The sequence below is a fragment of the Bufo gargarizans genome, chromosome 3 (assembly GCF_014858855.1).
Source record: "Bufo gargarizans isolate SCDJY-AF-19 chromosome 3, ASM1485885v1, whole genome shotgun sequence".
NCBI classification, from domain to species: domain Eukaryota; kingdom Metazoa; phylum Chordata; class Amphibia; order Anura; family Bufonidae; genus Bufo; species Bufo gargarizans.
The window spans coordinates 552,330,649-552,355,666 of NC_058082.1; the positions used below are offsets into that span (position 1 = coordinate 552,330,649).

Below are 25,018 nucleotides of genomic sequence, written 5' to 3' on the forward strand. Positions count from 1 at the left end.
AAGTCTGGACTTGACTTATTCTCCACCGCCACCATGACTCTCCCCTTTATTGCTTCGTAGCCAAACCCTGGGGAGCGACGGTATCCAGGTAGGAGCACCGTGACACACGCAGAAATCTGTTGGGGCTGCACCACACCACTCGGCATTCCTATAAACCTGGGAAGAGTGAGCTGGTAGAGCCTTAGGCACAATGGTTTTACCTGTAAGGACGCCAGCAGTTTTGTGGCAGAAAATTCGATGACTAAAAATCATTTTCATTTGCCATAATGGGGGCTGCAGAAATTCATGTGCTTGCTGCCCCATTTAAATGAATGGAACTGATTTTCAGTCTCTAAATTTTCTGCCACAAAATCTGCCGCATGTGAAGGCGCCCTAAAAAACGGTGAAATTGCAGACAGGTTGCAGACGCATTCAGCTTGCATTGTGGTCCATGATAGAAAAGTCAAGTGCGACAGGCAACCAAAAATCCAAGTGGGATTTAATGTTAAGCGTCATATCTCCATGCTGTGTAATACATTATCCTCTGTGTCACAGGCTGGTATTAGGAGTTATTATGCTGTAACTACAGGCTAAGTGAGCAGACGGCCCTGCGGTCCTTTCTAGATCCCCACAGCGGACTGTACAAGGCTCCCTTAGTACTTGATCTTATTATTGGGAAATGTTTGGACCACTATTCCCTCTAAGCTATGCAGCAGCGTGGCCGAACAGAAATGGTCCCTGCTGTGAGACAGACTGCTTCTGCACAGACTTCCGGAGTTCTCCACTGAACCGCTCTGCCCAATCATAGAGAGAACTGTGAGCTGGTACAGAAACAGCTGCACAGTCCTCCCCGGAGAAATGAGTAACCCATGGACCCCAGTATGCAGTATTACCTTCCACTGCCCTAAACCAGGAATATTAACATCAACCATTCCACAGCCCTAGTCCACCAGGAACCCTTACCTTAATTCTCCCTTCACTAGGGATGCTTGCATTAACTTGCAACTACACTAGACCACCAGGGATACTGAAATTAACTTCCTCACTGTCCTAGACCACTAATTATACTGACAATTGTTTCAATGCTGTAGATCACCAATCATACTACAACATTAAGCTCTTACCTCCCTTGATCATCGGGTATACTAACATTAAGCCCTTCAGTGCCCTAGACCACCAGGGATACTGGAGTTAACCAGCTGGCTGCCCTACACCACCAGTTGTGCTGACATGACTCTTTATTGTCCTAGACCACCAAGTATACTAACATAAAGCCCAACACTTCTCTACACCAATACTGTACCTAACCCTCAGATTGCTCTAGATCATCAGGTATACTGACAATAACCCCTTCACTGCCTTAGAGCGCCCTGTTTCTTACATTAACCCCATTCACTGCTCTAAAGCCCAGAAGATACCTTAGGTAACCTCTTTATGGCCATAGACTACTAAGAATTCACTAACCCCTTCACTGTCCTAAACCACCAAGGAAACAGACATTAACCCTTCACTGCACTAGACCTGGATGCTGTTTCTTACTGTTTACCTGGACAATAAGTTGCTCTGTATATCTGGCTTATTTATAGCTAGTTGCTCTACAGTACTTTATTTGCTGAAGTTCTTCATTGCCCGATATAGCAGTCAGGTCCCAAACTGTCCTGCTTACAAGCTACAGAGACTTAGACAGCAACTCACTGGTGACCTGATAGAAGGCAGATGCCCCCTCACAATAGGGTGGGAAGAGTTTAATAGCGGCATGGGATGCTTGTGTTGCGGCTGCACTGTAAAATAAGGCCCATTAGTGGTCATTAAGGTGTTAAAGTGTCTCAGGGCTCCACTTTTTATTAATTCATTACTAGGTTCTGCTGATACTTGTAGTACCTTGCCATTCCAGTGTGTAATCATGGAGACAGTTTTCTATAGCAGGCCTGGGAGCCTTCACTAGTCCCCAGGCTGCCAGAGCAACCAATTGGCAACCTTCAGCATGGAGACAGTTTTCTATGGCAGGCCTGGGAGCCTTCACTAGTCCCCAGGCTGCTAGAGCAACCAATTGGCAACCCTCAGTTTCACCGTGGATGGTGCTAACTGGAGGTCGGAGGGAGCCGTCTTCCTCTAACTAACCTCTCAGATGCTGCGTTTACCGTTGACTGACTGAGGCATCTCAGGGGATAAACGACAAGAAATCATTTAACATGAATGTTCTTATTACACGGGTCGGTGTATTCTGGGATGACGGGAGGTGTTAGGATGATTTCTGGTAAGGTGTATCAGTTGAAGAAAGGAAGACGAAAACCAGAGCAATACAGCAATGTTTTTATTAAATGATGTCACGTAGCTGCTCTAAAACAAGGAGGAGATTTAAGGGGGTCTCCAGGAAGTGTTACTGAGGGACGAGATCTAGAACAGTAATATTCATACAACACTGTCACACAATAAGAAAAGCCACATCAACACAGGCAGCTTCAGCCTTGTAGGGTCTACAGTAAGACGTTCAGATGCAGATTTGGTTCCTCAAAAAACAATTGGGTACAGGTGTACAGAGACAGACCTAACATCGATGGATGCTCTTAAGCTGCCCACACACATCAGATAAAAAGTTGGCTCAAATGGCCTAAAAGTTTTTTTTTTTTAATTCAACCCAAATGATTGGCTTTAAAGCAGTCTTACAGCTTTTGAAAATGTGATCCCTCTATTCGGACAATTTTATCAAGTGCATGACATGATCACCAGCTAGTTTTTCGAAAGCTCTGTGTGTATTTTTTTTTTAACCTAAACTGGCTGATAGGTCTAGCTGGTCCGATCACTTGCACAAACGATTCCATGAACATCCAATCGGCTACATTTGAGCCGCTAGGTCTCTCTCATTGTTATGCCAAGATTTACCCAAAGGATTGAAGATTACTATGGGGTGGGGCCCCTGTTAAAATGCATCTCCTAATACTATTAAAACTGAGAAATCTATGAAGTAATTTTCTCTCTGTTTTGCAGAAGCTCAGCCACGTCCCTCCTCCTGCTCCTTACTGTCCTGTGCCTGGTTGTAGGACAACTGGCTGCAGCAGGAACCTCCCCCCTCTGCAGAAAGACACAAAGATGGTTAAGCCCCAGCCTTCTTGGCTAAGCCTCACCCTCAACTGAAAATGGAAAAGACCAGCAGGTGATTAACCCCACGTTCTCTGCAGGATTTCTACAAGAGTGTGTGTTAGGATCATGCAGAACAAGCTGGGGATTGATTTGTTTACTTTTATGATTCCTTTTTAGGGTTGGTCAAGACGAAACCAGTATGAAAGATTTACATACACATTCCATGCAGAAGGCGTCCTGGAATTCACCCTAGTGCTGCACGGTAACAATACTGACCACTATGCCACCATTAAATGTACAAACCAATAAATTAGCATAGAAATACCCTATGTGATTAATAGATTATCATACGCATGATGTGACTAAAGAGGTCTACACATACATCTTACTTTGAATTTTCAAAAAGATCTGCATGGGACCCACCAACAAGAACAGGGAACACAATTATAGTAACTGGTACAGGAGAATACTTCTCCTACAATGGAATCATGGCTTAGATACATTATGCAGTTACATATTGGCAGTAGGAAGGATATGCGAGTTCACCAAAACAAGATACAAGTGACTAATCCTATAAGTTCATTTAACAGTAATACACAAATGGAGAGAGAAGTCTCCAGTAAATTTGGTGCATGTTCCCTCTTAGGATCCACCAACACTTTGAAGGACTGTCCTTCGTCTTCCAGAAGAAAGTTCCACCAATGCTTTGAAGAACTGTCCTTAGTCCTCTAGAGGAAAAAGTTCCACCAACGATTTGAAGAACTGTCTTTCATCTTTCAGAAGAATAAAGGTCCACCAATTCTTTGAAGAACAGTCCTTTGTCTTCCAGAAGAAAGAAGTCTTTGATCAACACTGTCATAAGGTCTGGACTGACGTTAAAATTTACTGCCATCTCAAGAGATTTATTAGGAGTTTATCATGTTTTCTTTGATGGATCCATCAACATCATGCCTATCCTCCTGAATTGTTGAAGCTGCCATGCTAGATTTGTCTGTGTTGCCTTGACCGGTATAACCCTGTGCCTCAGACTCGTCAATGTTGGAGGCTGTTCTAAAGCTGGATTCGCTGCCGGCATCACTGTTTTGCAATGGGAGCAAAGCCTTGTGTCTCATCAAGCTGTCATCACTGTTCTTTGCCTCCTCTCTTTTGGGTTTCATAGCCTTGTTGGACACAGAATTTTTCGAAGGTTCCTCAAAGCTGAGAGACAAAGTGACGGTTCCACTCCCAATGTTCACCTTCTGCTTGCAGCTCCTGGCTCGCTCCGCTGCTACGACATGTGCATCGTGGTTGCTTTTGCTGCTGATGGAAGATGATGGAGTGGAACCTGATGAGCCTCCCAAGCTGTTAGACCTTTTGTGGGAAACATTGCTGCGTCTCAGGGTGGCTCTGGCTGCAACTTTGAATGCATGGGCTACCGTGCTGCATCGAACCTCTTCAATGGTGTTCCTAGATGGTTTGAACAAAATGATATAGACCTTATTGAAGAAAATGCAAGTCAGCAAGCCAAAACTGGAAGCCAGGATGGCAATGACCTCAACAGCTGACACATATTTCCCATAGGTGCTTACATAAGCCGGAATGAAGGAGATCCAGACAATGAAGAATATGAGCATGCTGAAAGTGATAAACTTTGCTTCATTGAAATTTTCCGGCAGTTTTCTGGCTTTGAAGGCAAAGAAAAAGCAAATTGCGGCAAGTAAGCAAATGTAGCTGATCAAGAAACCAAGAGCCATCAATGATCCCTCATTACATATGACAAAAATGATCTCGTCTTCGTGATTTTTAGCACTCTTCGGGGGTGCACTGTAAAGCCAGATAATACAAGTCACAATTTGAACAAAGGTACAAAGGAACACAAGAAGAAACTGGAGGTTCAGGCCCCACCATTTCCGCTGAAAGCTGGTGGGGATTTTGGCTTCGAAGACAAGCAAGATACGGTTGGTCTTCACCAAGATGCACGAAATACAAAGGACAAAGCTAATACCAAATGCCGGCTGCCGTAACTGACAAGTCCAGTCCTCGGGTTCTCCAATGAAAAACAAAGAACTAGAGAAGCAACACAGCAGGGAGAACAGGAGGAGATATGACAGCTCTCGGTTGGTGGCCTTGACGATGGGAGTGTTGCGGAATTTGATGAAAACACTGAAGACGAAGGACGTCAGGCATATCCCCTGGATGGCGAACAGTGTCAGGGCTATTCCAAAGGGCTCTGTCCAAGACAGGAACTCTATCTCTTTGGCGATGCAGGACGTGTGGTTTTCATTGGACCAGTAATCTGTGGCACATTTCTCACAGGCACTCGCATCTGCAAAAAAGAAACAAATTATTTACAATATAAAAAATTCTAACACAAGCAAAACTATGTGTCTGAAGAGAATTTTCGGAGAAGCAGTGCAATAAGCAACTTCACCACAATAACAGCTAGCCCAATGATTTTCTCCAACTTTCCCACATTCCTGAATGGTACAACTTTTTTATTATTGAGAAAATGTTTTTTTTTTTTTTTTTGTGGTCCCAATTTAAAGGCCAAGGACACCTTTGCACAAAATTTTCCTTTTAGTTGTTCATTTACTTCCTAAACACAAAATTGAGCAACTTTCTAAATGGTGTTTACTAAAATGTTCCTATCATTCAGCTGCTGTAGAGTATCTATAAGGCCTCTTTCACACGGGCGTCAGTTTTTTTGCCCGGATAAGAGACGGGTGCGTTGCGGGAAAATGCGCGATTTTCCCGTGCGAGTGCAAAACATTGTCATGCGTTGCACTCGCGTGAGAAAAATCGCTCATGTTTGGTACCCAAACCCGAACTTCTTCACAGAAGTTCGGGCTTGGGATTGATGTTCTGAAGATTGTATTATTTTCCCTTATAACATGGTTATAAGGGAAAATAATAGCATTCTGAATACAGAATGCATAGTAAACCAGCGCTAGAGGGGTTAAAAAAATAAAAAATAATTTAACTCACCTTAGTCCACTTGATCACGAAGCCCGGCATCTCCTTGTGTCTCCTCTGCGCTGAACAGGACCTGGGGTGAGCTGCTCCATTAAATACAGGTTAAGGACCTTCGATGACGTCACTCCGGTCATCACATGGTCTTTTACCATGGTGAATCACCATGGTAAAAGATCATGTGACGTACCATGTGATGACCGGAGTGACGTCATCGAAGGTCCTTAACCTGTACTTAATGGAGCAGCTCACCCCAGGTCCTGTTCAGCGCAGAGGAGACACAAGGAGATGCCGGGCTTCGCCATCAAGTGGACTAAGGTGAGTTAAATTATTTTTTATTTTTTTAACCCCTCTAGCGCTGGTTTACTATGCATTCTGTATTCAGAATGCTATTATTTTCCCTTATAACCATGTTATAAGGGAAAATAATAATGATCGGGTCTCCATCCCGATCGTCTCCTAGCAACCGTGCGTGCAAATCGCACGGCATCCGTACTTGCTTGCGGATTCCATCCGATTTTCACACACCCCATTCACTTCTATGGGGCCTGCGTCACGTCAAAATCGGACAATATAGAGCATGCTGCGATTTCAACTTAACGCACAAGTGATGCGTTAAAAACATCGCTCATGTGCACAGCCCCATAGAAATGAATGGGTCAGGATTTAGTGCGGGTGCCATACGTTCGCCGCACGGATCGCACCCATACGTAAAACTCGCCCGTGTGAAAGGGGCCTAAGTCCTTCACCTAGCTGGTGGTGCTGCTGTATCCGACATAGATCTGGCAGTGCACTGTTCCTGGCTGTGTTAGCTCTCTGTGCTCTTTCAATCTAATGCATGTCTCTGTATGTTTAAATGTAATGCAACGTGTATTTACAAGATCAGTGGCAGAAATCCTAGTCTGACATGTGGATGTGCAGTGACTGCGCTGGAGAATCAGTGAGAGGACTATACCCATTGAATATGGCTTATATGCATGGGGATAATCTGCAGCTTTTCTGTACAGAATCCGAAAGGAGAATTAATACACTCAATGATTTTTTTTTATTGGGTGGATTTTTTTCCCCCGCATGGGAATGGGTATAAAATAAAGGATTTCAGTACACAACCCACATCAAAATCCTGAATGTGTGAGCAAACCCGAGATAGCAGAGACAAGGAGGTTTTACACAGGAGATCAGAGTGTGGAGAGGGAAGAAAGCATCCAAGGAGGACAGGTCACACAGGATGAACTGTGTGTGCAGACAGAGAGGACGGCACACGCAGCAGTACTACAGGAGGAGCGAGAGGGGAAATCAGACAGTCCTCAGCATCATGTTAGCATGTCTGTAAGGAGGAGAGATCCTTCATAAACTGCAGAAGGAGAAATCACCCCAGGAATGAAGCTGTGCTGATGTATGACAGCTAGTGAAGGCAGCAGCATCCTGGACACACAGATCTTACATCCAGCACTTATTACTTGGAAGGATATCCCCACATGAGAAAAGCCTGTAAACTGTAAAACAGGTCTGAAAATGAATGAAGGAATGATTGCAGATTAAAGGTTAGCACCATTTTTTTTCCTTCAAGGTGACCACTAAGATATGTAAAAATAGTTTTTTCATGTTGTAGGCGCCCATAGGCTTTAGGCCATAACAAATGCAACATATAACGTTAGAAGGGATAGTTATCATCCCCCTATGCCATGGATTCAGCGTTAAAAAGTCACAAAACCTGGCCATCTGTCCAAGCACAATTATCATTTACATCAGAAACTGGTGTAAATGATGACTGAAATCTATGCCAGGAGGGATTTCCTTTATGATGGGGTCTTTGCCTCGTCATAAAATAAATGTCTCCTCCGGCGGCACAGGGCCCAGCAAGAATGTTGTAGCACATGTCGGTCTTGATAAATCAGGGCTAGGGCTTTATAACAGCACAGTGCCTGTACTGATGTGCAGTAACACAGCTCCACCACTAGAGGGCCCTACAGGTGAAGCATAGTCTCCTTTTAAGGATTAGTGATTGTATCTTAACCTTGAGGAGAGCAAAATAAAGCGATTCAGATGCAATAAAAAAATTTTCCCCAGTGCTGTGATTTTTGTACATCACTGAAGTAGATTTGAGTGGTCAGCAGGTGACTACCCTAGACTAGAAGGCACTGCAGGAAGTATTACCTGTCTCATCCGAGTACTCCCCATCTGGACAGTCCTCACAGCTGAAGCAGCAGGTGGGCTCTCCTTCAATGATGCCTTTCCTGGTGCCTTCCTGGCAGATTCTGCTGCAGTTTGAAAAAGGAACCTGGAGGGATTAAACGTGATTTCATATTACGGGAAAGCTGTAATGTATGGAGGGGTCCAGCAGGTGGCGCTACATGCACAGTGCACACTGGGTACTGCTGGAAGCTAGCATCATGGGAAACAACACATAAGAGGTAATTTCCATTCAGTGACCGCCCAAGGGTGAAAATACCTCATGACCCAGTCCGGGTCACACAGCATATGATTTGTTACAATGTCTCCAGGCTGATGGAACTCAGCTCTACTGATACAGTGTAACAAGCCCATCAGCTGTGTGAAACAAGGTGAGTTTCTAGTCTCTAAATCAGGGTTTTTCAACTCCGGCCCTCGGGACCACCTACCGGTGGTACCTGTGGTAAGTCCTGATACATGGACACTAATTATATTACCTGCTGAATACTAAGGAAAGTCAGAAAACATGAATGGGAGGTGGGTCCCAAGGACTGGAGTTGAGAACCCCTGCTCTAGATGTAAACAAATGTTTCCATTCACTGTCAGCGTGCTGAGATCCTGAAAGTAGTCTATTAGAAAGCTGTAGAACTTTACATTATAGAGATGAAGCGTCACCTACATGAAACCAGGCAGTCCTTCTAATGATTCATCCGTTCAGAGAACAACGACTATAAGAAACCCGAACCTATTCATACATCTAATTAGAGATGAGCGAATTTCTTGAAATTCAGTTAGGGTCCATTTTGTCCAATTAAAAAAAAAAATTGATTTGTGTACAAATTCTACATGAATCAAAAGTGCTCTAATTGGCCTGAAAATTGGTATAACGTTCTGAGCTCTCCTAATACCTTTTCCTTAACTTTCTCTTTTTTTTAAAATATAATACATTTTACATTTTTTACTCCCTTCTCCCTAAGCTCTTGAACGTAATGACAGCAATAGTAACTGAGTGACACTGACAAACATATCTATGAGTAAACGCACTTTTGACGGCGTTGAACATACAGCACATGTCTCATGCTTTTTCATATTCCAAAGCTTCCAAATATTGTCCCTTATCGGGGGCAGATGGTGTTTAAACACACACAGTGTTAAGGGAAAAAACTGTGGCTTGTTGGGATCAAGCATCTAAATATTATGTCTTAACGTGGGGCGTATCCCTGCCCCTGTTTATACACATGCACATGTTAAAGGGCTTCTGTCACCCCACTAAAGTCATATTTTTTTTTGGGCTAGTTACATTCCTTATAGTGCGATATATGAGAATATAATGTTGTCACTTACTTTCATTCGGCCGTTTCTTATAAAAACGAAGTTTTATAATATGCAAATCAGGTCTCTACCAGCAAGTAGGGCGTCTACTTGCTGGTAGCCGCCGCAAAAAAACGCTTCCTCGTCGTGTTGATTGACAGGGCCAGCCGCGATCTCCTCCTCCGGCCGGCCCTGTCAGCATTTTAAAAATCGCGCGCCTCTGTTCATTCGGCGCAGGCGCTCTGAGATGAGGAGGCTCGTCTCCTCAGAACTCCCTCAGTGCGCCTGCGCCGATGACGTCTTCTCTTTCGGTGATGTCATCGGCGCAGGCGCACTGAGGGAGTTCTGAGGAGACGAGCCTCCTCATCTCAGAGCGCCTGCGCCGAATGAACAGAGGCGCGCGATTTTTAAAATGCTGACAGGGCCGGCCGGAGGAGGAGATCGCGGCTGGCCCTGTCAATCAACACGACGAGGGGGCGGTTTTTTGCGGCGGCTACCAGCAAGTAGACGCCCTACTTGCTGGTAGAGACCTGATTTGCATATTATAAAACTTCGTTTTTATAAGAAACGGCCGAATGAAAGTAAGTGACAACATTATATTCTCATATATCGCGCTATAAGGAATGTAACTAGCCAAAAAAAAAAAATGACTTTAGTGGGGTGACAGAAGCCCTTTAACATGTGCATGTGTATAAACAGGCCCTTTAATGTGGGAAGAAAGAGTAGCTTGTTCTGCACAAGCATCCAGAAATGATGCCTTAATGGGGGCAGAATGCTTGCCTGTATTTATACACATACAAATGTTAATTGTGGCCGCGGCCACGGTCAGTAGGGTGACAGGAGGGGGTCCTAACAGTGGCTGGTGTGTGCCTGGAGCCACGGGACGTGGGCCTGCCTAAAAGAGGGCCAAAAGACACTAGGTAGGAAAGGTGCTGTTCAATGCATGTAGAACAGATTTACAAAACCAAGGAACGGAATACCTGGCGGGTTTCAGTCAGCGGAACCGGAATGTACCGGGAAAACAGGCAGATCTCCACCTACCCATGTGACGAATGACGTGCGGAGGTGTCCTGTGCTTGGAAGCTGCGGAGGCAGCTCCGATGCGGAAGGAATGTCCCGATATAGTTTCGGGGGTCCACCCCCAACCCAGCGACCAGGGATCTGATGTATGAGACAAACTGTGGCGTGGATAGGGGTTTTCCTTGGCACGGGAGCAAAGGAGCCTCTGGATCCGGAGAAGGCATGGAATCAAGGAGACGTTGGAGCACCACCACCGGGCACCAGGCGTTTTCGGACTTGAAGAAGCGGATCTGTATGGGAGGACCGGTTTGCAACGTCTTGGTGGATGGAAGGCTTAACACCAGATGGTCCTGGTTCCAGGACAGCTGTTTTTTCTTCAGAAAGATCGTCTTCTTGGAAGAGACTGAGAATTCTCCTGGGTGCAGGAAGCCTTAGAAGCTCAGGTACATTGCGGCCTTGATGACCAGGCTAACGGAAGGGCCAAAAGGGGTTGCCATCTAGGGATGCAGACAGCTGCCTGAAAAGTTCGCCGGAGACCGGCCGACGGGAAGGATTTGAGTCCTTGCTGCTTTTTTCAATGCCCCTGAGTGTGGCCTTGACGGCTAGGGATGTGAAAGCCGGGCGAACTTCTGGATTTTGTAATACCAAGAAATGTTGAGCCCCGGCTAGATACAAACGGATGGTGCTGGGTGCCAGCTTGAGGTTGACATGGCAACGTGCCATGAAAGCCATGATGAATGACACGAAGGCTGTATCCTGTCGAGGATGATCCTTGGAAAATTTTGGAAGAGGTTCCAACCTGAGTTATAATTGCGGGCCGTGTTGACAGAGAGGGACCGGTGCATGAGGTCCTTGGCGGTTGCCAATAGGGACCTCAATCCAACATCAGGTCGCTGAAACCGGGAATCCGGGCCCCGGTCTGGTCTGCTTCGGGACACACCTGAAAGAAGGTTTGAAAGTTGAACCTGGATAAGGCATCGGCCGTCGTGTTGCTGGCACCTGGGATATGGGCACAAGTGAAATGAAAATTATTGACCATGGCCAGCCAGACCAGTTTGCGCAACAAGGACATGACCCTGGCAGATTAGGCTCGGCCTTTGGAAATGGTATCCACCAGGCAATTCCAGCGTCATGTTCATCACTGACAGTCAGGAATTGGCCCAGAGGTGACCCCAGACAGATGCGGCTGCCACGATGGGGTAACATTCCAGAAACGGGGATAAACTGAGGGACTGTGGGTCAGAACTGACCTGAGGAGGCCATGGCCCAGCCAACCACTGGGATCCGCAGATGGTCGCGAAACCCTGGGATGCCGCGGCATCAGAGAACACCCCAGCGGATGACTGGGACCATGGGGGCACGAACAGGCTGACCCCGTTCCAGGTAGAAAGAAAGCTGTCCCACATGCGCAAATCTGCCATGGCAGCCCTGTCCAGGTGGATGATGCTGCTGGGTTCGGAGGCTGCAGGAAGGAGTGAGAGCAGGCGGGAAATGAAGGCCCTGCCCTGGGGCATCACCTTCAAGGCAACGTTCAGCCGGCCCAGGATGGACTGGAGCTCGACCTTGGTCACCTGGGAAGAGGTGATGGCCCCTGCCACGACTTCCCGGATCTGGGACAGCTTTGCCTCTGGAAGCCTGGCCTCCATCCTGTCGGAGTCCAGGACAATGCCCAGGAAGGTGATGGAAGTGACTGGCCCCGAGGTTTTCCCCTGCGAAATTGGGATGCAAAGGGCGGCAAAAAGCTCCAGGAGGGAGTGCAGCCCGGCTGGCTGACATAGCGGAGGTTCTATGAGGAGGAAGTCGTCCAGGTAGTGGATGACCGCTGGGGTGCTGCCGTGGTGGAGCAGGATCCAATGTAAAGCCTGCGCCAGTTGGTCAAATAACCACGGGCTGCTTTTGGAGCTGAACGTCAACCGGTTGGCAAAGTAGAACCTGCCCTCCCACTGAATACCATGAAACTGCCATAGGTGTGGGGCGATGGGCAGCAGTTTGAAGGCGTCCGCTATGTCGGTTTTGGACAGCCAGGCGCCTTTCACTGCGCTGAGGATGAGGGCGATGGCCTCGTCAATGGATGCATATGACATGGCAAATCCTCCGGAAGGAATCAGTGAGTTGTTGCTGGGGATGACGGAATCATGGGGGGCGGAGAGGTCGTAAATTAAAATAATGGTAGTCATAAAAAGCCGTGCCGCCGTACTTGTGCCCCAGATCAGTGACCCTGTATAGGTATGTGTCCAGCTCCTCCCGGCGAGCTGGGTAGGCGGAGCAGATCACATCCCCACACAGGCTGAAGGCCAAGACAAACTCAGGCACCGTGAGTTTACAATTGAGGCGGCCATCTTTGGCCCGAAGGACCACCGAGATTTCCCCGCAGTCAAAGGTCTTATTATCAGCAGCATCGTGGGAAGCAATCAGGATGGACACGAGATTCACGTCCTTGCCCGCCAAGATGTCCTTCCTGATGTTGTCCGGCACGAAGTGTGCCGGAGCCACCACGGGAGCGGCCGGGGTCGTACCTGGAGCTGGTAGCCGATACAGAGGGGGATCGGTGAGAGGGACCACCGCCTGGGATGGCGCCGGTGTCCTGGCCTCCAAGTCCCTCACCCTGGACCTGATGTCGGCCACGGATGAGACGAGCGAATCCATGGAGGCCTGCAATTGCACCCAGGACTGCTGGATGGACGGGGTCGGATCCTCTCTCTCAGGAGGACCGGATTCCGTCATCAACAGCCTGTACAGCTCAGCCTTTCTGGCTGAGGCTGGGTGCCTGATGCCCCCTCTGCTTAGCTCCGCCACCAGCCTCGGTACGGTCCATCTTCGGAGGGATTCAGGACCGCCTTGGCCAGAGACCGAAGTACCCGGGAGGGACAACGCGTCGTCCACATCTGAAACCTGAGACATGGCTCCGCAGATAGTAGAGACTTAAAGCGAGACCTGGAATTAGAGACAACAATATGGCAGCTGGAACGGTCACGGGGACCGTGTACCGTGGCTGCTGAGGCCGTGGGTGAACGTATTTGATGACGTAACTAAGAGCTTGGATTCGACACCCTTGCCTTACCGTCTAAGGATCAACGAGAACGACCCGGCTGGCCCTGAGGACTGGAAAAGTTAGGAGCGACGTGAGAAAATAGCGGAGCGGACCTGGAAAAAACAATGCAGATGCGGACGGACACACCGCTGTGCCGGCTCAAAGACGGGAACAGAGGGATGAGGAAGAAACACTGAACAAAGAACAGAGGGGTATCGGGAGAGCCCGGAGACGGAGTTGAAGACTGTGGTGAGAAGGAGGCCTGAAGGTCCCAGGGTGGGTGGCGAGGAGTAACCCGAAGGTTTCAGGATGGGGACGCGAGCCGGGTTGCCTGGGTGCCGCCAGGTACGTGGGAACTGGAAGACACCTGACGTGCTGGTTAGCGACCGTAACGGGGCTGCGCGCAGTGGGCGGAAGCAACCAGGAACGAGACCCTGGTGCTATTGGCAACGGAGGACAGAGGAGACCCCTGGGCCCCGGGGTACCTGGACAGAGAAGACACCTGAACGTCTCAGGCTAGATGGACAGAGAAGACACCTGAACGCTTCAGGGTACCTGGGCAGAGAAGACACCTGAACGCCTCAGGCTAAGATGGACAGAGAAGACACCTGCATGCTTCAGGGTACCTGGACAGAGAAGACACCTGAACGTTTCAGGCTAAGATGGACAGAGAAGACACCTGCATGCTTCAGGGTACCTGGACAGAGAAGACACCTGAACGTTTCAGGCTAAGATGGACAGAGAAGACACCTGAACGCTTCAGGATACCTGGACAGAGAAGACACCTGAACGCCTCAGGCTAAGATGGACAGAGAAGACACCTGAACGCTTCAGGGTACCTGGACAGAGAAGACACCTGAACGTTTCAGGCTAAGATGGACAGAGAAGACACCTGAACGCTTCAGGGTACCTGGACAGAGAAGGCACCTGAACGTTTCAGGCTAAGATGGACAGAGAAGACACCTGAACGCTTCAGGATACCTGGACAGAGAAGACACCCGAAGCTTCAGGGTACCTGGACCGAGATGACGCCTGAACGTCTCAGGCTAAGATGGACAGAGAAGACACCTGAACGCTTCAGGGTACCTGGACAGAGAAGACGCCTGAACGCCTCAGGCTGAGATGGACAGAGAAGGCACCTGAACGCTTCAGGGTACCTGGACAGGGAGGACACCTGAACGTTCAGGTTGAGTAGGAGAGAACATCCCCTGACTGCCTCCGGGGAGGCGACACGAGATGCAGAACGGAGGAACTGCAGCATTACCTACCTGAAAACCCTCAAGCTAAAGAAATCCCGCGAGTGGTCGGTAGCAACCTGCTGCAACCTGTCAGAAAAATAAATACCCTTTTTTTTTTTTTTTTTTTTTTTTTTTTTTTTTGGTGAGACCGTAATACCCCCGCTAAGCACCTAACCCTGATGTCAGGACGTCGCGACCAGACACGGCGGGGACCACGCACGCTACTGGCACCTGGAAAAGAAACATAATGTGAGGATGGGGGGCGGCAAAGGCCGGGGGTCCCGCGAGGCCAGGCTGGAAGGTCGCTGGATGACGGGATGGAGCGTGGCTGGCCGGGGCGTGGGAGGGCCTGGGGGGCCATGGACCGGACCTGGGAGGGCGTGGAGGTGCATGTGAGCAAGGCTGGATGTACGCAAGCCAGGGACGGGCGGACTGGGTGGAGCAGTGGCACGTGGAGAAATGCCGACCTACATCCCACGGATGGGGGGACCTGACCTCTGGGGGCACTGGCGGTCCAGGGTGCATGATGCCAGCACAAGGCGGGTTGTGAGCATTGTTTCTCCATAAATATGATGCAGTACCTTGTACGCAAATATCCAACCTCAGTTATGATGCTCTTCTGTTCTACAGTTGCTGAACAGCACTGCTTAAATTCACTATGAAAGACTATTGGCCTGTTGAGGCCGGCCGGACAGATGGGGACGGTGGGTGGGCGCCAGGAGGGACCCTGACACAGAGGCACGGACATGGCTCCTGCCGTCGAGCGCATCGGTCGGAGCGGGGGAGGCGTGGGCGGCTGGCGTGCCGCCCGGCTGTGGATAAGTGACAGGGCACCGGTCGGGACTCCTCCTCAGTTCCCCCCCCCCCCCCCTCCCAGCAGCCAGCGCATGGAACGGCAGCCGGCCGCTGAGATCGGGACCCGTCTGTGCCTGTGCCCGACCTCTCGCGAGAGTATGGACGTGCCAGATGGCCTGCGAGGGTCAGAAGGCGGTGTGGGAGGCTGCGGTGCCGGCGTACCCCTGCCATGGCTAGCTGTGGAGGAGGGGAGCGGACCAGCGGATGGACCGGAGACACGAGGTGCGCGGTGGGCGGCGTGCGGCACCACTTACCTGGAGATGGCGCTTACCGGAAGTGACGTGAGTCACTAGAAGAGCGATGAGACGAGCGCGGCGAGGTGAGCTGGAAGCGGGGGTTTAAGAGGGGGACCTGGCCCCTCCCACAATTACAGGCTGCATGCAGCCTTAACTATTTATCAGAAGAAAGAGTGACTTGATCTGAATGAGCTTGGAAAAATGCTCACTTTTAATCGGGAGCAGCAGCACAGTGTGGATGTGGAAAGAGTAGGGTGTGTGGGTGTACTAATGGCAGAAATAGCCGCAACAGCAGGCCATGCAATAGACAAGACAGAAGATCATAGTAGGGGATTTTTAGCAGCAGATCTTGCACATGGCAATGCTTTTGTTTCCCGGCAGTGTGCAGAAAAACTGCTAGGCATGATCACACAAAGCTAGAGGAAGCCAAGCTTGGCCTAGTTCTGGCAAATCTTGAGTGGCATCACCAGTTCCCAAAGCAGATGTGGCCCTGACAGCTTTTTTGGAAGGTTTTGGCCATATGATACCTCTTGTTTTTATTGCTGCTGCCACCAACCTCCTTCTCTGATGTTTCCTTCTCCTCAACACCAAGATCTGGCTCCCAGGTCACAATCATCTTCACCTTCCCCAACACATTTAACATACTGTGATATATCACGGTCGACTCCTTGGCCCCCTCACAATTTCCTGCCCTGTATTTACTACTGTCGCTACCACTGACCCTACCACCATTGTGGCTACAAGTGCAACTATTACCACCAAGTCACTATAAAATGAGTCAACTCAACACTACCCAGTGGATTCACAAGAATGGAGATAAGTTGCACATGCCCCAAAAGAAGCCAGAAAGTGGCAAAACCCAGGGTCGGGCTATAAACAGCAGGCTTCATAGATTTTTTGTTGATTTTACACATTTGTTTGAGAGTACGGAATAAAAGCCAGCCATTTTTTTTATATCCCTGCAGTCTACACTATTTGTGCTTTTCTCCTATTGAGCGCAGTTTGCTGAGAAGGAATTGTGACGCTTCTGGGACTGCTCCAGAGAACTTATCTCCAATCTTTTTCATCCACGGGGTAGTGGTGAGAAGCTTGTAGCCATCTGCTGATACTAACTGGAACTGGAACGCGATTGCTGTGGGACATCACAATTTTGTGAACAGGGGGGAGAGGGGAGGTAGGAGGCCTAGGCGATGTGTAAGAGGAGCATGGGTCTAAATTGCCTCGTGCACCATGGGAAGGGGGGGGCTGGGGTGGGGTGGGTTGTTTCACTGCTGCGGGACCCAATGTAGAGTTAGGAAGGGAGTGGATGGTATGGACCATCCTCCAATATAGGTTCAATGTCACGTATCTTGACATGGAATGTCCGCGGATTGGCGGACAAACTCAAATTGAGGGTGGTCCATGACACTATCTCTAGACACCTACCTGCCATCGTGGGGCTTCCGGAGACCCATTTAACTGCTGAAAAAATGAACTATATGCGAAAGTCCTGGACGCAGTACGAGTACCACTCCCACTATTCGGCCTATTCGCGGGGAGTAAGTGTCTACATTCACAGAAATGTGGACTATGACCCATATGATCAATGGATTGATAAAGAGGGTAGATTTGTATTTTTATATGGCCGATGGATGGGACTGGTATGAGTGCTCGCGTTTGTATATATCCCCCCCCCCCCCTTTTCCTCTGAGGTGTTGAGAAAACTCGCGGAATATATCGGTAAATGGGACCTTATTAGTGCAGGGAGATTTCAATGCTGCTATGGACAATAAGGACAGGGTATCTGTGATCAGTGGAGGGGGGAGCATTAATGACCAGCCCACGACCCTTAGCAGGATCTGCCAGGAGTTGGGCCTTACAGATGTGTGGCAGTCCCTGTATGGCAAGAAAAAGTGCCTTCTCCTGTTTTGGCAGATCTTGCAGGGTCATGTCTAGGATAGATCTATCTCTGGCGACCCCAGGATTTTTGGAACGGATACAACAAAATGAAGTATGAGCCACATGGTATATCCGACCATACTCCAATGCTGTTATCAGTGGTTGATTCAGCGCAAAAGGGCAGAAAATCTTTCAGGTTAAATCCACACTGGATACATGTGGTTGGGGATAAAGAAAGTATTGGGGAGGATATTTTAGAATTTTGGGCATTAAACTATGGATCTACACATATACATTTTGTGTGGGACTCCCTGAAGGCGATGATAAGAGGGGTATACTGTAAGAGGATAAAAATAAAAAGGCTGGAATATGCTAAGACTGAAAAAGAACTGGCAGAGAGGGTGGGCGCTTTGGAGGTAGATTTGGCTAGACAGAATGGGGAAAATGCCCGATTATTATTAATAGAGGCAAAGAGGGAACATCAGACCTTTTTATATGAAAAAGCGCAACATAAGGCCTTCTTTGCAGGACAGCGGGCCTTCTTTGAAAAAGGGAAAACAGGCAGATTGCTGGCATCTGTAGTCGCTAATCAAAAGACCCAAAACTCGATAAAACAAATGAGGTTACCTTCTGGTGCCTTAACTTATGATCACGTAAATATTAAATCCGCCTTTACAGAACACTTTACTAAATTATATCAGTCGGATCTCGGGGTGGAAGATGGAGTTTCGGTTAATTTTTTGGACAAAGTGGTACTCCCTTGCCTCTCCGACCAAGATTGTGCTAAATTAAATTTGCCAATAACTCTTGCAGAATTGGAGGCTGCGGTAGATAGTATAAAAAATAACACGGCTTGCCCTTTGAAATATATAGAGTACATCGTAAAACGGTATTGCCTCTCCGTCTTCAAACGTTTAATGAATCTTGGAGGAATGGATCACTTCCCCCTTCCTTGAGGGAAGCTTCCATCTCTCTAATTTTGAAAAAGGACAAAGATAAGACCGAAGTTGGATCGTATCGCCCAATTTCATTACTTAACACTGATTACAAGATACTTGCCAAACTGCTTGCTAATAGGTTGAGGGGGGGTTATACACTGTCTGATCCACCCGGATCAGACGGGGTTCATCCCAAAACAAAATATACAATCCAATATTCGCAGAGCCTTTCTTAACATATACGTCGGGGATGGGGAGGACCGCTCCATCCTGTCTCTGGATGCCGAGAAGGCTTTTGACAGGGTGGAGTGGCCCTTCCTATGGGGAACCCTGACTAGAATGAATCTGGATGAACATTTTATTAAATGGATACAGCTGCTCTACTCTGGGTCCACGGCTAGTGTTAAGATAAATGGGATTGATTCAGAACAGTTCCCCCTACAGTGAGGCACCCGGCAGGGATGTCCCCTTTCACCTCTGATATTCGCCCTGGCCTCTTGCATGTAGAATCAGACAGTCTAAAGAGATCGTTGGCTTTGGAGGGAGAGGAGAAGAAGATAAAATTAGCCTGTATGCGGACGATATTCTTGTTTTCCTGAGGCAGGGATGGAAGGGCGTCCCATCTGTTATCAATATTTTGGAATAATACGGTTCCCTATCAGGATATAAAGTGAACTGGGATAAGTCGAAACTCCCCCCCCCCCCTAGTTCGAATTCCTCCTGATGGAGTATCAGGTATTAGGCCACTCGGCCTTACCGATTCTTTTCGATACCTGGGCATTAGAATCAGTGCAGATCTGACCAGATATAACCTTCTAAATATAACTCCCATGATTAATAAGGTGAAGGAAAAGATTCGAACTTGGCAGAAGTTGCCCTTGTCACAGCCAGAAAGGATTGCACTGGTTAGGATGGTGGTCCTCCCCATTGCCCTATACCCCTTGATAGCATGTCCTATATGGATTGATGATTCCTTTTTTGGACTGCTAGATAGATTGTTAAATGAGCTAATCTGGGAGAGGGGAAGGGTCAGGATCAAACAAAAATATCTCTGTCTCTCTGAGAGAGATGGTGGCCTTTCCCTCCCATTCCTTCAGGGATACTACATTGCAGCTCAGATAATGTGGTGGGTGGGGCGGGGGGGGGGGACCATCAGTCGGTGACGCTACTGAATATCCTGTCTAGGGACTTTCAGGGGCCTTATGGAGATATCTTTTCTATTTTGGAGACTGGGCATCCGGGAAAAAGAAAAAAACTGTGTTAAATCAGAGACACGTTAGATAGGGTTTGGAATAAGATTAAAAAGATATTGGGCGTAAGTAGTCCCACTTCTTTCACTCCACTTTGGCACAATCACAATCTAAAAGAGTTCATGTTAATTGAAGATTCTAATTATTGGAATTCACGCGGTATTAACCGCTTAACTCAAATAATATCACATGGTAGTATTATCCCTTTTGATTAATTAATAAAGGGCACAAACACCTTTTTAGATAGATATAGATACGCACAAATCAGACATTCATACACGAGCACTCAGTATAAAAACCTCTTGATCACTAGGGCAAATTCCTTTCTGGATTATTGTTATAAATTTAGGGATACACAACTTACTCTTTCTCAAATATATCGTAGATTTCGGGACTGTTTAGGAGAAATAACAACATTGAAAAGCGAGGCAGGCTGGGAAGTGGAATTAGGCGCAGGAAGTGCTGTTGACTGGGACATAGTATATCGAAAAAAAGTATCGATATCCCAAAAATATAGATTAATCCAGTTTAGGATTGTACCCCGCCTGTATTATTCCCCCGCCTTCCTCGCCAAAATATACAGGGAAAAAAGGCATACGTGTTGGAAGTCCTTGGCTGAAAATGCTGCTCTAAGTCACTTGCTATGGAATTGCCCAGAAATAAGTGGATTTTGGACCAACATTTATGAAGCTCTATATAGTAGATACAAGATTAAATTGTACCGCTGTTTTGCGCAGGCAATATTAGGTCTTTTCCGCCCTATGGATTTAACACCATATCAGATTAGAATCTCTTTGGAGACCTTCATGGCCGCAAAGGCCTTGATTCTAAAATATTGGGGCACTAAAAAAAGGTCCACTTATTTTGAGTGGAGGGCTCGGATAGATACTATCGATGCTTATAGAAGATTAGCAAGAAAATTATAGTAAGCCTAGTAAGGGTGGGTTCTTAATATCCTCTTCTCGCTCCAAAAGGCTCGACCATTTGCGGCATTAGGGAACGACCATGAGTGGCACAGGGACACAGACGGATCCCTCAGCAGTGAATCAAGGGGGGGTATAATGGGGTTAACTATATAAATTGGTGTATGATTATCTGTTATTTTTAAATTACATGTAATGAAATATGTATTTTTGGCTCAGAAAATAATAAAGATTTTTTTTAAAAAAAAAGTGTGAACAGGGAGGTAGCGGATCGCTCTCTATTCACACAATGCTCCGCTTGCAGTAGGAGATTTGGTGCTGTTCGTTTTTGATGCTTTGTCTACTATTACCACCTCCAACCCCAACACAGCTATGCATGGGGTCTCCCACCTCTGCCTGAACCTCCTCCTCATGGCAGTCCAAACGCTGACTGCTCTCAGAAAAGTCAACAGGGAGTCTATCTTGACTAACTGCCCTAGGGTGTAGTGGGGTTTTGTTGGCTCTTCTTAGGAAAAAAGAAGGCGCCCCACAAGAAGGAGGCAGTGAAGACAGAGGATAAAACTGAAAGGCTTCTCTGGTCCAAGGAGGAGGAGGAACGCTGTGACCCCTGGGTTCAAGGTAGGGTGTCAGACTCAGAAGTAACTTCCATATAATCCTGCTGTGACTAAGGAGTGGGCCATCCAATCCACAATCTCATCCTCTTTATCCTCAATAATAATGTGGCACCTATTGGAAGCCAGGGAGAACTATGGCTGCTACTACTACTACTGGCCGCATAGCTGGTGCTGCTTCTGCTGTTTGCTCTACTACCCACATTCTGACTGTCGGGTGATAAGGACTTGGTCTTTTATTTTGCACTCGTCCGTTTACCAGACATTTAATTTTGAGACCTATAAATGAAAAGTCATGGGTTTGGTACACAGATTATTAAACAGTAGTAGCAAAATTGCAAGTATTTTTTTCTATAATTTAAAGACAGAGGCACCATTAAATGTTTCTCCCCATCTATAAACACACTGCACACTGGTACTGCCAATTTACAATGTTAACAATGCAGTTTTTGCAGTAAAATGCTTTTCCTGCAACTACACGGTAACTTGCAGTAATACAACACATTCAGTAAAACAGCTATACTAATGGTGTTTATAAGAGATGAGCGAATTTCTTAAAAATTTGATTTGGTTGGTTCGCCGAATTTTTCAAAAAGATTCGATTCAATCCAAATTAATTTGTGGCAAATCGCGTTAAAAAACAGCTATTTCCTGGCTGCAGAGAGCCTGTATAGCGGTGTAGTACACTGTGCCTGTATAGCGGTGTAGAACACTGTGCCTTGCAGTAACACGCATAGGGAGTCTGCTGTGATAGTGAAACAATACTGTGAGTCCGTATGACCTCCCGATGACAGGCGTCGCTCTTAGAATCATTGCACACTTCACTTCTTTGGGCAGTCACGGGGCCAAAACTGACCAAATAACTCAAGTGTGAACTCAACCTTACAGGTCGATGTTAGCATCAGGTATAAAGAACTGTGCAGAGGCCCAAGATCCTACTATAGCGTGAAGGCGCACTTGTTTTACACCGTTGTCAGCAGATTACACATAGATGTCTACAGAACCTGTTCTATTAAACACTTATACAAGTAGAGCCCCCAGACAGAGTGGAGAGGGTGTCAGCAGTAAGGTTGTGTTGACAGCACTGATTATTTTGCCCTTCCTCTGATCAATCTGAAAAATAACCCACCAAAAACTGACCCTGTCTGTTGAGCATCCACCTTCACTCGGTCAGCATTTGGTCAGTAATCCATCAGTATTGGTAAAGCCAAAAATACAGGAGTGGATCCAAAACAGAGACACGTGAATGGAATATTTGCATGTCTTCTGTGTTTTGTACCCACTCCTGCTTTTGGCTACCAAATCACAAGCCAATTCTGATGGGACCATACAGGCCTTACAGCTGCTACACAGACAGGATCTGTTGTGCGTCTCGTTTTTCATGCCTTCTGACAGATCAGAAGGGTCAAATAAATGATGATGTCAGCCAGGCCAAAAGGCAAAATAGTGTCCCAGTCAAGAAGTGGGGACGGTGGGAACAGCATGAGAAGTCCACAGAGTGGCAAGGTGACATAGTGTAGACCTGGCAGAAGCATCAGGAGACCACAGAGTGGAAAGGTGACATAGTGTGGAGGTAGCAGCAGCACCAGGAGACCACAGAGTGGCAAGGTGACATAGTGTTGAGGTAGCAACAGCATCAGGAGACCATAGAGTGGCAAGGTGACATAGTGTGGAAATGGCAACAGCATCAGGAGACCACAGAGAGGCAAGGTGACATAGTGTGGAGGTAGCAGCAGCATCAGAAGACCACAGAGTGGCAAGGAGACATAGTGTGGAGGTGGCAGCAGCATCAGGAGACCACAGAGTGGCAAGGTGACATAGTGTGGAGGTGGCAGCAGCATCAGGAGACCACAGAGTGGCAAGGTGACATAGTGTGGAGGTGGCAGCAGCAGCAGGAGACCACAGAGTGACCCATCGACAGAGTGGGGAGGTGGGTGGTACTAACAGTACCCGCTGACGATGGTGGGTGTAAGAAGGAGCACTTGGCATCAGATGTGTGGCTTCAGGCGGGTGGCAGCATTAGAATAGTAGCTGAGGCAGGTAGGCAGAAGAAACCAGTCTCTTTTGTCAAGGTTTGGGTGAGGCAGCATGGATGATCTAATCTGATGCATGAGGCATTGGTCGGTGGAAATCCTGGCTGATCCACGCCTGATACGTCTGGACAAAGGTCAGTCTCTCCACATTTTGGGTGGACAAGCGAGTTCTCCTTGGGGTAACTATGGCCCCCGCTGCACTAAACACCCGCTCTGATGCCACACTACTGGCAGGGCAGGTCAGCTTATCCAGGGCAAACTCGGCCAGTTGCGGCCACAATCCACGCCTGATTCAGTGACGGCTGGCAGGGTGCACTCCAAGTATGCCACTACCTGCTGGTTCAGGTTCTGCTTTATGTCTAGCTGCTAGTAAGTAGTTTATTTACTATGTGGGTGAAGAAAGCAGCTTATCAGTGACTCTAGACTCAGGCTGCTGCTGATGGAGCTGGTACTGCTCCTGCCATCCCCTTCCCCCTTCCCAGCAGCCATGGCAGTGGAACATGAGCACAGAGGGCCTTTCCGGTCATACCTGCGAGAGGATGGACGATGGCTTAGATAGGCAGCGGCCAACTGACTACATAGGATGTCTCTATACTAGTTCAGTTTGTCCTCCCTCTAAGCGGGTGTAAAAAAGGCCCACATTTTGGACTGGTAGCGAGGATCTAACATGGTGGAGAGGCAATAGTTACACAGGGAAGTACCTCTGTCCGCCTGTATCATCAAGAAATCATTTATGGCCTTTCTCTGTTCGTACAGTAGGTCCAACATATGGAAAGTGGAATTCCAATGGATGGAAACGTCGCATGTCAGCCTATGTTGGGGGACGCCGTTCTGACATTATAGCTCAAGGAGGGTGTGCTTGGCAGTGTACTTGTGGCTGAAGTACATGCTAAATTTCCTGGACATTTTTAGAATGTCTTACAGATGGGTGGAAGACTTCAGGAAACGCTTGACAACCAGATTGAACACGTGCGCCATGCAGGGCGCATGGCTCAGCCCTCCTTGACACAGCGCCGACACCATGTTTGTCCCGTTGTCGGTCACCATGGTTCCGATTTTAAGTTGTTGCGGAGAAAGCCAGGATTCGATTTCCTGATGAAGGACGTGGAGCAGTTCCTCTCCAGTGTGACTCCATTCTCCCAGGCAAACTAGGTGCAGAACAGCGTGACACTGCCATGCCCTGCATATGTGGTATACTGGAGGGGCACTGTGAATTGTTTCTGCAGTCTACGCTGAGGACAAGGTAGAGGATGAGGGGCTATAGGCGGACATTGTCGCAGGATGAGCGGCGTGAGAACGTGGAGGCGGCGTCACCTGGCCCAGTTGCTGGTTTGACTGGGCAGGAACCACATTTACATTTTGCCATAAAGGACATTTATTGTCCTTGACCGTAGTTACATCTCCACACATCGGTGCTGCCGCGCACTTTGGCAGACACCGACAGGCTCAAGGACTGGCCCACCTTCTGTTCTATATATGTGTGCAGGGCTGGTACTGGCTTTTTGGCAAAGAA

General features: G+C 47.8%; 1 protein-coding gene across 1 annotated transcript in view; it reads right to left on the reverse strand.

Annotated features, from left to right (window-relative positions):
- Positions 1–2,292: 2,292 nt before the first annotated feature.
- CASR (calcium sensing receptor) overlaps positions 2,293–25,018 on the reverse strand; it is a 165,777-nt gene continuing 143,051 nt past the window's right edge. The window contains exons 7-8 of the mRNA XM_044284124.1: positions 8,167–8,290; positions 2,293–5,365 (exon numbers count right to left, since the gene is read on the reverse strand). Of these exons, the coding sequence (XP_044140059.1) occupies positions 3,966–5,365; positions 8,167–8,290 (1,524 nt within the window). The 3' untranslated portion in view covers positions 2,293–3,965. The remainder of the gene's footprint in view (positions 5,366–8,166; positions 8,291–25,018) is intronic.